The following is a 12,242-nucleotide window of genomic DNA, read 5'->3' as shown; positions in this document are numbered from 1 at the left end:
GTGGCCGAAGATCCCGGCCTGTAGCACGTTGAGGACGGAGTGTAGGTCTGAGTGCCAGCGGCTGGGCTCTGGGGCGAGGGCGACCCTCAGAAGGGCGCAGCGGGCGCGCGGAGGGACGGGGGCTATCGGTCGGCCCCACCGCGGCTCCGTTGACGGCCTTAAGCTCCCAGAGAGCTCAGGCTGGGAAAGCCCCGAGCCCGGCTGAACTCTGCCGGCGACGGCTGTCCCGGTTCCGCGGGGCGGGGCGGGGCGCTGCCGGGGGCGGTTCCGCGGGGCGGGGATGCGGAAGTGCCGGGCGGGCGGGCGGAGCGGCGGGAGGCGCAGCTCCGGGAGGGCGCAGCTCGCCCCGCCGCCGGCCGGTGCTCCGGGCGCAGCCCCGCGGGCGCAGCGCACGCAGGTAGGTCCCGCCGCCGCGCGCTCCTGCCACCCCCTCCCGGGCCTCGACCGTGGCCCGCGCCCAGGGGCACCTGCCGGCGACGGGTCCAGCTGCGCTGGCGCCCGAGCTCGGTGGGCGCCTAGAGAAGGTGGCGTCCCGCTGGCCTGCGGCCGCCAAGACACCGCCCACGCCCCGAGGCCGAGCGGCGCAGTCCGTCCCCCGCGGGGCACCAGCGCTGCTGCTTCTGTCCCTCGCGTCGCCTCCGCCGAGGACCGGGAGCGCCAGGGAGCGCGGCAGGAGCCTGGCCTGGGCCCCCGAGGAGCAAGGCCCGATGCGCCTTTCGGGGCGCTCCCCGTCCCGTTCCGCCGGCCAGACCCCGGCCCCGTGGGCTGGGAGCGGAGGGTGAAAGCGACCGTCCTCCGGCACCTTCAGGCCAGCGGCGGGAACTCGTGGGAAGAGCTGGGGGAAGGTGTCCGGGAGAGGCGCCGTCCTCCGACCGTGGCCCGGACACTTGAACGCGACGCTCCCGGCAGCGGAGAATCGGGGTGCAGCGCTTCTCGGGCTGGCTTCTTTGCGTCCTGCCCCCGAATTTAGGAACGAAACATGACGAGTGTCAAAGTGGAGGGAAAGTGAGGCTAGTGTGGCCGCGATGCGGGGGGGACGAAGGCGAGGACCTGCACCTTCCCGCGCCCGCTTGTCACCTGCACTCCGGGAGGGACCAGAGCGGGCCCCCGCGAGCGGGGGTGTGAGTGGGGGACTTTCGTGGCCTCGCTGCCACCCTGGGCACAGCGAGCGGTGGGGGTGGCGGTAGAGGCACGGGGCGCCAGCAGCCGGAGGAGCAGCGGTTCGGCGGCAGCCCCTAAAGCAGCGCCCGCGGTGGCCCGGCGGGCTGGCCCAGCAGGCGCGGGCGGGCGGTGTGCGCGGGCGGAGCCGGAGGGGGTGGCCTCCGCGGCCTGGCGTGGCCTGGGCTCCCTGCCGGCCTAGAGCCTAAGTGACCAGGACCAGAAAGGACGCGGGCTGGGCCGATGGGGGGAGCTGGGGGTCCTGAGCAGGGGGCCTGCGGGCCAGAGGCAAAGTCCCCGCCCTCCCCTTAGCTGTCGGGCCTGGGGAGTGAGGGTGCTGGGGCTGAGGGGCTCCCACAAGAGTCTAGGGAAACACGGGGAAATCACCCTTCTCACCTAAAGGCCCTACCTTGGGGTTTCCCCCTGCACCCCGGCCTTCCCCCACCCTGCCCCTTGGCAGGAAGCCGAGAGAGCTCGCTCCATCTGGCTCGTGTGGACCTCAGCGGGGCAGGGCCCGGGGTGTGGTCAGCTCACCTGGAGGGGCGGGGTTAGGGGGTCGGGCCCAGGCCAGGAACCTCTTGCCTTCTCCCTGAGCTGGGCGTGGGGTTTGCAGAGAGATGCTGTGGACCCCCAAACCTGGGAGGGGGCAGGGTGCCTGCTGCTCTGTCCTCCACTCCTACCACTATTGAGGGGCTTCCTCCCCTAGCAGCAAATCAGGGGCTGTCTCCTGGGACTTCAGCAGGGCCCTGGGTGAGCTGCGGGGTCTCCAGCCCCAGCAGGGGCTCCAGGGCTCCCCTCTCGATGCTTCACTGCCTGAACCCCTTGTGGGGGCTTCCTCAGGTCCTCAGCACCCCATGGCCCTTTTGACATTTCCATGGAAGCTGCTGGAGGAGCTGTTGGTTTTCCTCACTTTCCAAGGCTCACAAACCTAGGCCTGGGGGCTGCGTACACTTCATCCCAATCCTGTAGACCCCTGAGAAGCTCAGACACTGAAGTTCAGAATCACGGGCTTAGGGATGGTGTGAATCAGATCCAAGCCCACCTCTGGGCAGGAGAAAGCTTGTGGGGGCAGGATGCGGAGTCTGGTCCTGCACAGGGTGAGGCCCGTGTGGACCTGGCTGCAGATGAAACCCCCTGAGGCTGAAGACCCTTCTGTGGCATGGTGACAGAGCCTCCCTCAGCAGTGGCTGGGCTTGTCTTGGGAGCCCCTTTTCAAACACCCTCCTCCTAGGCTACCTCAGCTTGTGATACCTGCTCTGTCCACTGACTCAGCCAGAATTGCCTGGTGCTCGTGACTGTCACCTCTCAGTTCTAGGACCCAGGCCTCAAGGGCTGCAAATGCAAATAGGGGTGTTCCCCACCAGGCTAAATGTACAATGCTGCCAGCAGGCTTGGTGCTGCGGAGTGGGCTATGAGGTAGGGAGTTGAGAATTTGGCCTTGAGGACCCATTTGTGAGTTTCCTACATCCCTTCCTTCAGCTCACAGTGAGTCAGGTTTCTGAGTTGTCCCACTCTGGCCACTTTCATTTCCTCTGGGGCTGGGTGGAGGTTGGTGCAGAAAGGGGAACTGAGCCACTGGTCCTCTGAGGCCTGGGGCAGGGCTGGGAGCTTGCTCCCCTCCCCTGCCAGCCCCTGTGACAGGGAGGAGCTGGCCTACCCCTTCCTGGGTTCCTGGCAGCTGAGCTACGCACTGCTGTGAGGAGAGGCCTGCTGAGGGAAACACTGGCAATGTAGAGGTGGCACTTAGCAGCCACAATTCAAAAAGGTACTGGTTAGGGAATTTCAAGGGAAACTGAGTCTAAGTGCTGTGAAGCAGGCCTAAAATGCCAGAGAAGGTCCAGGTCAAGCCTTTGTTTCTTACCTGCTGAGTGACAGATTCTCCTCTGAGGGCTGGATCATATGATGGTTCAGTCATTTCTGTTTCTGACCCAGGGGTCTCAGAGTTAAGGACCAAAAATGTGGGCAATTGGAAAAGAAAAACTGCCCAGGAGTGGAGAGGGATGTGGGGATGGAGACTGAAGAGTTTCCTGTTCTGGGTCTGGAGAGGGGCTGAGTGGAGGGAGGAGGCAGGGGTCCATGTGGCCAGCTGGCCTGACTCTAAGTAGGCAGAGAGGGTGGCCTGGGGAGGTGGGGCAAGCTAGACTTTCCTCTGTATTTCCTGTAGTGTGTGCAGCACAAGCGCTGGCAAAGGTCAGGGGCTTTGTGAGTGCTGTGTGACACGTGCAGTGGGAGGCAAAGGGGAGGAACAAGAACCTGGGGCATGATGGCCCTAGAAAGGCCCTCACCATCTGAGTTTGGTGGCCGCAGTCCTTGCTGGACAAACTATGAGTTGGATAATGGTATTTCTCCAAAGATGTCCTTGTGGGGGGAAGCTTTCTTCCTGAGGGAAACCGAGGAAGAAAGGAAGCTCTGAGAACTGGTGTGGAAACCCTCCCTCCACCACTCACAGGTTCCGACTTTGTCTAAGGCCAGGTTTCTGGAAGCCGCAATGGGATTCCTGCTGAGGGACTTGTTGAGGGGGTTGTCAGGGGAAGGAGGGTGAGAAATCAGGGCAGGGAAATAGCTGAGCAGGGATGTGGAAAGGAGGCAAGAGACGGGCTTTCGCCTGATCCCCTGGGCTCACTGGGCACAGTGGTTAGCCCACCTTGGAGCAAGGGAGCCTGGCTTTTGTCCCCGGGTGGCAGGCAGTCACTGGCTATGGCTGCCCCTGGCCTGGTAAAGGGCATCTGGGGAGGGCGCCCACAACAACCTCTGCATTGTAAATCTCCCCTTTCCCTCACCCCCAAACTGAAAATTCTGTGACCCTGTGGGCAGAAAGCTGATGGTTGGAAAAGAGCATTGGCCTTGACCAGGTGGGTGCACTAGAGAGTCTGTCCCTCAGACCCCTGGCTTGCCCCTGAGCGCCCTTGTCCTGCCAGGGCAGCGAGTGCCAGCTGCTCCTGTGCTGATGCTCCCACCTGGCTTCTCCTGCAGACCCCGTGCCATGAACCAGCCCGGGCCTGGGGCTCCCCCACCGCCCCGTCGCGTGCGGCTGAAGCCCTGGCTGGTGGCCCAGGTGAACAGCTGCCAGTACCCAGGACTTCAGTGGGTCAACGGGGACAAGAAATTCTTCTACATCCCCTGGCGGCATGCCACGAGGCACGGCACCAGCCAGGAAGGGGACAACACCATCTTCAAGGTATGCCCTGGATAGGGTGGCACTGCCTGGACCTTCCAGGCACCCCATCCCCAGAAGAGTATCACACCCCCTCCATATATATACATGCAAACACACACATGCACTCACAGACGTGCACACACCCCCAGGGCTCCTCAAAGCCAGCCACTCTCCCAGCCACCTTGCTGCTGGTGACTCTAGGCCTAGACCAAGGGGTCGCAGGCATGGCCTCACGGTACACCTTTTCTCACCTGTACCCCAGAGCAAGGTGGGGGCTGCAGGAGACCCTCCTGGAACTCCTCCCACTCACCCCTTGTTCTTGTCTCACTCCTGTTACACATGAGTGCGCGATCAGTGTCCACATACGCTCACAGGAGCCAACAATTCACTGGTAATCTCAGCGCTGGGAGGTGCCCGCTACAGTAGTTTTTGCTTATACGTCTTGTTTGCATGTGTGTGTGTGTGAAGCGCAAAAGTGCAAGTGAGCATACGTTCTGTTCTATAACCAGCGTTTTTTCACCCCACCCCTGGATCGGCTTTCCTTTCCTACTTATGTCCACATCATGTTTTGTGTCTGTTGACTGCTCCAAAAGAATGGCTTAGCACAATTTAGTCTCCCAGTCCCAGGTTTCGGACACTTCCAGTTGCTTTTCGTGTTTCAGTGTTAAAAACCTCATGTCATATAGATTCTCTTAACTCTTACCCTGTATTCATCTTAAATTATTTCTTTGGCGTCAGTTCTACAGTTAAAAATTGCTGTATCAAAGAGAATGGATATTTTTTAAACTTCGGGTACGTGTTTTTTATTCTTTGCACTTCATCCCTACCTTTCCAAAGTTCTTTTCCAACTCCATTTCTTACTTTTGAATAGGAAACACAGTCACATAAGTCAAAATTTAAAAGGCATAAATGGTTTACAGGGAAAAGTCTTTCTCCCAACCTTGTTCCCGGCTACCCTCCCCACCAGAGGCCTTAATGTTTGTCGTTCCTGAGAGATTTCTGTGAATATACGAGCAAATACATACCTATCCTTTCTCCCAGTTTTCACAGAAACGGTAGAGGTATACATACTCTTCTGCACGTAATATTTCTTTTCTTTTCTGTCTTGCCCCTATACCAACGAGGATGCACGTAGTATCACTAGAAGATCGCTACACTTCAGTCCACATAAAACTTCCTCCTTTTTTTGTTTTTGTTTTGCTGCCCATCGCTCTACTCTGTGGGTTGGTCATAAACCAGCCCCTCACTCATGGACATTGAGCATTTTGGATCTTTGGCTTTTACAAGTAGTGCTGCAGTGAATAACCTTGTACGTGCATAATCGTGTGTGGATGCTTCTATAATCTTAGGATAAATTCCTAGAAGTCCAATTGCTGGCTTAAAGGGGAAAAGCGTTTGTAATCCTGACATCACCCAACTGCCATCCACAGTAGTCACAGGCACAGCCGAAGCGTATAAAGCCTGTGCTACGTGCAGGCACAGTTCTGAGTGCTTTGTGGACCTCACCCTGTGAGGTGGGCCCTGTGAGGAGGAGACCATGGTGAGGAGAGTCAAGGTGACATGGCCTGGTGTGCAGCTGGCAGTGGCACATTCTGGAAGCAAGGCCAGCCTGGCTGCAGTGCGCGTGGCTTCACCCGCCAGGTTCTGTGCTCCTCCTTAGAGATTGTACCTGTTTACACCCAGCAGCACTGACTGAGGATGCCCCCAACGCCCCTAAGCTTCATGGAGCTTGTTGGAACCTGAGAGAGGGAAGCCTGCATCACACCCCCAGGTGCAGACGAGGCCTTGGGGCTTGGCGAGGCTCAGCCGGTGGCTGAGTAGTGTCACCGTGCTGCAGTGACCCCCATACTCGACCCCCAACTCATCCCCAGTTCGCAGGCTGGGGCTTGGGAGAGGGGTGAGGTTGTCTGTGGCCGCTGACCTCTCTTCCTGCCCCAGGCCTGGGCCAAGGAGACGGGGAAGTACACAGAAGGGGTGGACGAGGCGGATCCGGCCAAGTGGAAGGCCAACCTGCGCTGCGCCCTTAACAAGAGCCGCGACTTCCGCCTCATCTATGACGGGCCCCGGGACATGCCGCCTCAGCCGTACAAGATCTACGAGGTCTGCTCCAATGGCCCCGCTCCCACAGGTACCATGCCTGGCCCTGTGTGGGCCTCCTAGGAGGCTGTGCGATGTCGTGGCCCCAGCTGTGACCCCTCAGGGCAGGAAGGCCAGGCTCCCTCCAGTGTGCAGTGATTCAGGACATGATGCTTGGGCTCCTCTAGGTCATATCCCCACAGCTTCCAGGAGTGGCTGGGATGGGTCATTGGTGGGGTCAGGGCCCTAGGTCCTTCCTCATGCCACCATTGTTCTGGACTCCCTGGCTCCAGTCTAGGTCTGGCAGCACAGGGAGGTGAGTGCCACAGAATTGGGGTGGTCTCTCGAGATTTCTGGTCACTGTGTCCTTCACCTCAGCCTTTGTTTGGTCAGCTTTGGCGGGGGGGGGGGGGGTGGCAGAACAGAAACCACAGCAGAGGTTTCAGGCAGCCTCCCAGCTGCCCAGATGGAGTCTGGGGGGCATTGCCTCTCCCTGGCCTCTGAGTGCTTTCCTGTCCTTCTTTTCTCTCCCTTGCTGTGCAGAGTCCCAGCCCACTGAGGATTACACTTTTGGTGCAGGAGAGGAGGAGGAGGAGGAGGAAGAGGTGAGGGTGGGGCAGGGCAACGGGTGGGCCCCGGCCTACTGCGCTTTAGGATTCAGCAGCCCCATTCCTCTGGAGCCCTGCTGCCCTTTCTGCAGGTCTCCTCTGAGTTTCTGATCTCGGGATTCTGAAGGATAGGAGAAAGTCCCCTTCTGTACCTCCCTGTGGTTTTGTTGTTACACAGTGTACTCACACATTATCTGACTGACCGTCACAGCAGTTGGGGCTCGGCTGGTATTACTATTTGCAAAAAGCAGAGGAGGAAACTGAGGCACTGAGAGCTTTTCTGGCCTCACCGGGATGGCAGAGTTGGGACTGGATGCAGGGTCAGCCTCGGATAAGCTGAAAGCTGTGAGAATTGCCTTGTGGTTCTCGTGCATTCTTCCCCATCATAGCTCACTTGATTAGAGCATGGTGCTGATAATACCAAGGTCAAGGGTTCTGATCACTGTACCAGACAGCTGCCCCCCCCCCAAAAAAATCCGGTATTTCTTCCCCATCAGATCAATTTAATAACCTTTCCTCTCTTCTCTCTCTGACCTCATCCTTCCTCCTTTGCCTGTGTCTTCCCTTCAGCTCCAGAGGATGTTACCAGGCCTGAGCCTCACAGGTGGGGCCGGGAGGGAGTGTGGTTGGGGGGTGTAGCATAAGAAGTGACAGGTGCCATAGGTACCTGGGAGGGGGCTGAAGGGAGGCTGGGGGAGACCCAGGGCTGGGAGTAGGTGGGCATAGGAGGCGGTTCCTAGAGGTGACATTAACAGCTCCGTCCACCCCTTCCCTCTGTAGAAGCAGTGCAGCCTGGCCCCTCCATGACACCCTATTCTTTACCTAAAGAGGATGTCAAGTGGCCAACTGTCCAGCCACCTGTAGTGCTGGGTCTCCCTGCTCCAGACCCCAGCCTCTTGGCCCCTCCGCCTGGCGACCCTGTGGCCTTCAGGGAGCTTCTCTCTGAGGTCCTGCCAAGTCTTGAGCCGGGGCCCTTGGCTCCCAGCCTGCCCCCTGCTGGCGAGCAACTCCTGCCCAACCTGCTGATCAGCCCCCACATGCTGCCGCGTAAGGACCCATGGGTGAGGCAGGGTGGGGCACTGGGGTAGGGTTTGCAAGTCTCTTTGGGTTGGGGAGAAAGTGGGGGAGCTGATGAGGCTGGGCCTGGCTGCTGGGTTGCAGCATCGAGTGGCATGGGGCTCACGGATGGGGTGGGCCTGCCCCTCTGCCCACAGTGACCGACCTGGAGATCAAATTCCAGTACCGGGGGCGGCCACCCCGTGCCCTCACCATCAGCAACCCACATGGCTGCCGGCTCTTCTACAGCCAGCTGGAGGCCACCCAGGAGCAGGTGGAGCTCTTCGGCCCCGTGAGCCTGGAGCAAGTGCGGTTCCCCAGCCCTGAGGACATCCCCAGCGACAAGCAGCGCTTCTATACCAACCAGCTTCTGGATGTCCTGGATCGTGGGCTTATTCTCCAGCTACAGGGCCAGGACCTGTATGCCATCCGCCTGTGTCAGTGCAAGGTGTTCTGGAGTGGGCCCTGTGCCTCAGTCCACAGCTCACATCCCAACCCCATCCAGCGGGAGGTCAAGACCAAGATCTTCAGCCTGGAGCATTTTCTCAATGGTGAGGGCCCTACGCCATGTTCTTCCTGGCCTCCTCTTGCCCAGGGGCACAGTCCTAGCCTCTGACAGGGGTCTTGATCTTGATGCAGAGCTCATCCTGTTCCAGAAGGGCCAGATCAATGCCCCACCACCCTTTGAGATCTTCTTCTGCTTCGGGGAAGAGTGGCCTGACCGGAAACCCCGAGAGAAGAAGCTCATTACTGTACAGGTATGACACCCCACTCCCACCAACTTTTCTTGAACACTGGGGAATCCGGGGACTAGGCTCATGCCCCAGTGTGGAGGCTCAGGGCTCTCTGGGTAGTGTGAACTTGGCTGCCAGAGATAATCAAGGCTCGGGGCTGGAGGACGCAGTCTCCCACCTGCCCTTGGTGGCTGCCCTTGTGCACAACTGGATCTGGCAGCCCTGCCATGGGTCTCCCTGTCCTGTCTCCTCTTTGTCCCCCAGGTGGTGCCTGTAGCAGCTCGTTTGCTGCTGGAGATGTTCTCAGGGGAGCTTTCTTGGTCTGCTGATAGTATCCGGCTACAGATCTCAAACCCAGACCTCAAAGACCGCATGGTGGAGCAGTTCAAGGAGCTCCATCACATCTGGCAGTCCCAGCAGCGGCTGCAGCCTGTGGCCCAAGCCCCTCCTGTGGCAGGCCTTGGTGCAGCCCAGGAGCCCTGGCCCATGCACCCAGTTGGCATGCAATGACGAGGCTGCAGATAGCGGCTGGCCCAGGCCTCCTGGGTGGCTGCGTGGACTGAAGGGAGGTGTGACAGCCCAGTGAGTACGTGCTGGCTGCAGGGTCTTACCTCTGGATTTCCAGGATGTGCATTTGGGCCACGAAGGAAAGAGAGGCCTGAGGCCCTTTGCAGTTTCTCCCTGCAAAGCTTTGCTTTGAGGGCTCTGTTTTCCTGGGCTTGCCTCTCCTGTGCTTGCTCTGGAGAAATTCAGCCAGAAGCTCCAGTGAGCAGGGAAAGAGCTCTCCCAACCCTGGGCCTCGTGGTATAGAAGGAATTGCCCCAGGGTAGCCCACTCTTGTGGTTGCCCCATCTCCTCTGGCAAAAAGAGCCAAGAAGTATTGTGGGCCAGGACCCCCAGCAGGGCCTCAGCAGGGCATGGACTTGATTTTGGGGTTCCCTAGTTTGAGCCTTGCTTCCTCATCTTTCCCCCGTGAGATCAACGTGAACACTTAAGTATTGCACCAGATACAACTGGCAGCTACCCCTCTTCTTGGGTGTCCAAGAACTTGGCATAGAAAGTAGAATTTTATGTATTTTTGGATTAATAAATGTTAAAAATAGACACGGCTGTTTCTTTATTTTGTCCAGCACAAGTTGTTTCCCTGCTGTTCTACCAGATCCTATTTTGCTGCCAGCTGGCCTTCTCCCTACCATCTGCCCTCCAGCTCGGGGCCATTGGCACAAGGAGGGCCTGCCTTCCAGGCTGATGAGTCAGCTGGGCCTTTATCAACACTCACCTGGCTGGCTGTGCTTTCCAGGAGGAAGCCGGCTGAAGCAAGGGTGTGGAATTCTAAATGTGTACACAAGGTAAAAACCTGTCCAAACCAATTTTCCCACAAGAAATGGTGAAAAAGGGCAGGCTGGTATTCCAGTTATATTTGGGACCATTACACCCTGTTGTCCTCATGTTTATTCATGTGCTATTAAATATTTTAGGACAGTGCTGCAAATTGGTAACTCATCATTTGAATTTAGCTCATAGGTATAATTTTCTGGCCTGAGCAATTTGTTCTGTTGTTTTATGTATTTATTATGGAAGATTTTAAACATTTGTGAAAATAGGGAGAATGGTATGAAATCACCATGTAGCAGCTTCAATGATTATCAATTTGTAGTCACTTTCTCATCTAAACTCCCATCCATACCCCCAACCTGAGATTTCTTTTTGAGATTATTTTAAAGCAAATCACAGACAGAACATTTCATGTGTAAACATTCAGTATGTAATCTCTAAAAGACAAGCACACTCTAAAAAATAAAACCATAAAGTCATTATCACACTTAATGTGAAGAAGTTTTAACAAATATCCAGTGTTTAAAAATTTAAGACAACTGGAGAAATTTTACTCTCTTGCTATTTAATTAAAGAAATGGCATTGTTTCTGATTGTATTTCTGTTGTGTTTAACATATTTTGTCTCCTGTATTTCCTATACACTTGATCTAAGCCAAAAGACCAAGAAGTGGTCCTGTATTTCCCATAAATTATTACTTAGATCTATACTGTGGATTCCAGAGGCTTGATTGGATTCAGGTTTTTGTTTTGACTAACTACTAAATGGGTATTTACTTCCAACATTAGTTATTACAAATAATGCAGTGAATAGGCATATACATACTTTTTTATGTCTTTTCATATTTTTGCCAGGGTATCTTTGGGATAGATCCCTAGAAATGGAATTTCTGCGCCAAAAGATAAATATGTATGTAATTTTGCTTGATATTGGTAAAACTCCATGAATGTGAGTGTTTGTTTCCCACAGCTTCACCAACAGGATATATTGTCAACTGTTTGAATTTTTGCCAATCTGACAGGTAGGAAATGGTATCTCAGTGCCATTTCTCATTGTGAGCAAAGCTGAGTAGCTTCTCATATGGTTACCTGGCCAGTGAACGTTTCCCCAATTGTTAACATCTTACATTACTACATTTGTCACAACTAATGAAACAATGTGGATACATGATTATCAACTAAACTCCATATTTATTCAGATTTCAGTAGTTTTTCTCTAATGTCCTTTTTCTGTTCCAGGATACTATCCGAGAAATCACATTACATTTATTCATCGTGTCTCCTTAGCCTCCTCTGGTCTGTGACAGTTTCTCAGACTTATTTTTCATGATCTTGATGGTTTCGAGAACTGGTTGGGCATTTTTTAGAATGCCCCTCAATTTGGATTTATCTGATGTGTTTCTCATGGTTTTTGGAAGGAAGACCACAGAGGTAAAGTGTGATTCTCACCACATCACATCAAGGGCACACATTATCCACATGATTAATCACTGTTGGTGTTGACCTTGATCACCTTGGCTGAGGTTTCTCCACCATAAAGTTACTCTCCCAGCTTTTCTGTATCATATGAGTACATATATACAGCAGCTTTAGACTTATTAACCTGTACTTCCTTAAGAAAACTTACCAACTAGAGTACAGTGCCATGTAGAGTTCCTTTTGTCTTTAGTCTTAGCTTTCAATCATTTACAACAGTTAGCACCTTTTCTCCCCACTGACCTGCGTAGCTCTATTTCCTCTCAACACTGAAATTAGTTTTCCTCTTGACATCGAAACGGTCAATGCTTTAAGATTAGATGTCACATAGCTCATTTTCCAGCTTCTCTCAAAACATTGGCAGATATGGAAACGTTGCCCACATCCCCCAACAACAGTAATCAACTGGAACTTAGGGTGGGAATGTTCTCCCAGTTCCATACAGTTCTCTCCCAGCCTGCTTCACAGCTTTCATCACTTACCTTATCTCTGAAGGCATCTGAGTTTGCAACCGTTGAACAATGGAGCAGGGAAACTGAGAGTAGATGGATTATGAAAGTTTGGAAGGACCATGTGACCTAAGGGACCACTGGTGAACTGACTTCCCCAGCACTGCTGGTGATTCAGTAGCTGCCAAACATCT

At 55.2% G+C, this 12,242-nt stretch overlaps 1 protein-coding gene across 2 annotated transcripts; it reads left to right on the top strand.

Annotated features, from left to right (window-relative positions):
- The first annotated feature begins 322 nt into the window (after window positions 1–322).
- On the top strand, window positions 323–9,821 carry IRF5 (interferon regulatory factor 5). 2 transcript variants are annotated; one of them, XM_063098840.1, is made up of 9 exons: window positions 323–397; window positions 4,132–4,336; window positions 6,254–6,443; window positions 6,935–6,996; window positions 7,570–7,603; window positions 7,780–8,046; window positions 8,214–8,606; window positions 8,695–8,813; window positions 9,054–9,821. In XM_063098840.1, the coding sequence occupies exons 2-9, from the start codon at window positions 4,142–4,144 to the stop codon at window positions 9,297–9,299; spliced, it is 1,506 nt and encodes a 501-aa protein (XP_062954910.1). In that variant the 5' UTR covers window positions 323–397; window positions 4,132–4,141; the 3' UTR covers window positions 9,300–9,821. The 2 variants fall into 2 exon arrangements, with proteins under 2 accessions (XP_062954910.1, XP_062954911.1); XM_063098841.1 differs by lacking the exons at window positions 323–397; window positions 6,935–6,996 and having other exon boundaries at window positions 4,195–4,336.
- The last annotated feature ends 2,421 nt before the right edge of the window (window positions 9,822–12,242 follow it).

Source organism: Cynocephalus volans, chromosome 6 (assembly GCF_027409185.1).
Source record: "Cynocephalus volans isolate mCynVol1 chromosome 6, mCynVol1.pri, whole genome shotgun sequence".
Lineage (NCBI taxonomy): Eukaryota > Metazoa > Chordata > Mammalia > Dermoptera > Cynocephalidae > Cynocephalus > Cynocephalus volans.
This window is presented reverse-complemented; position numbering and strand designations above follow the sequence as displayed.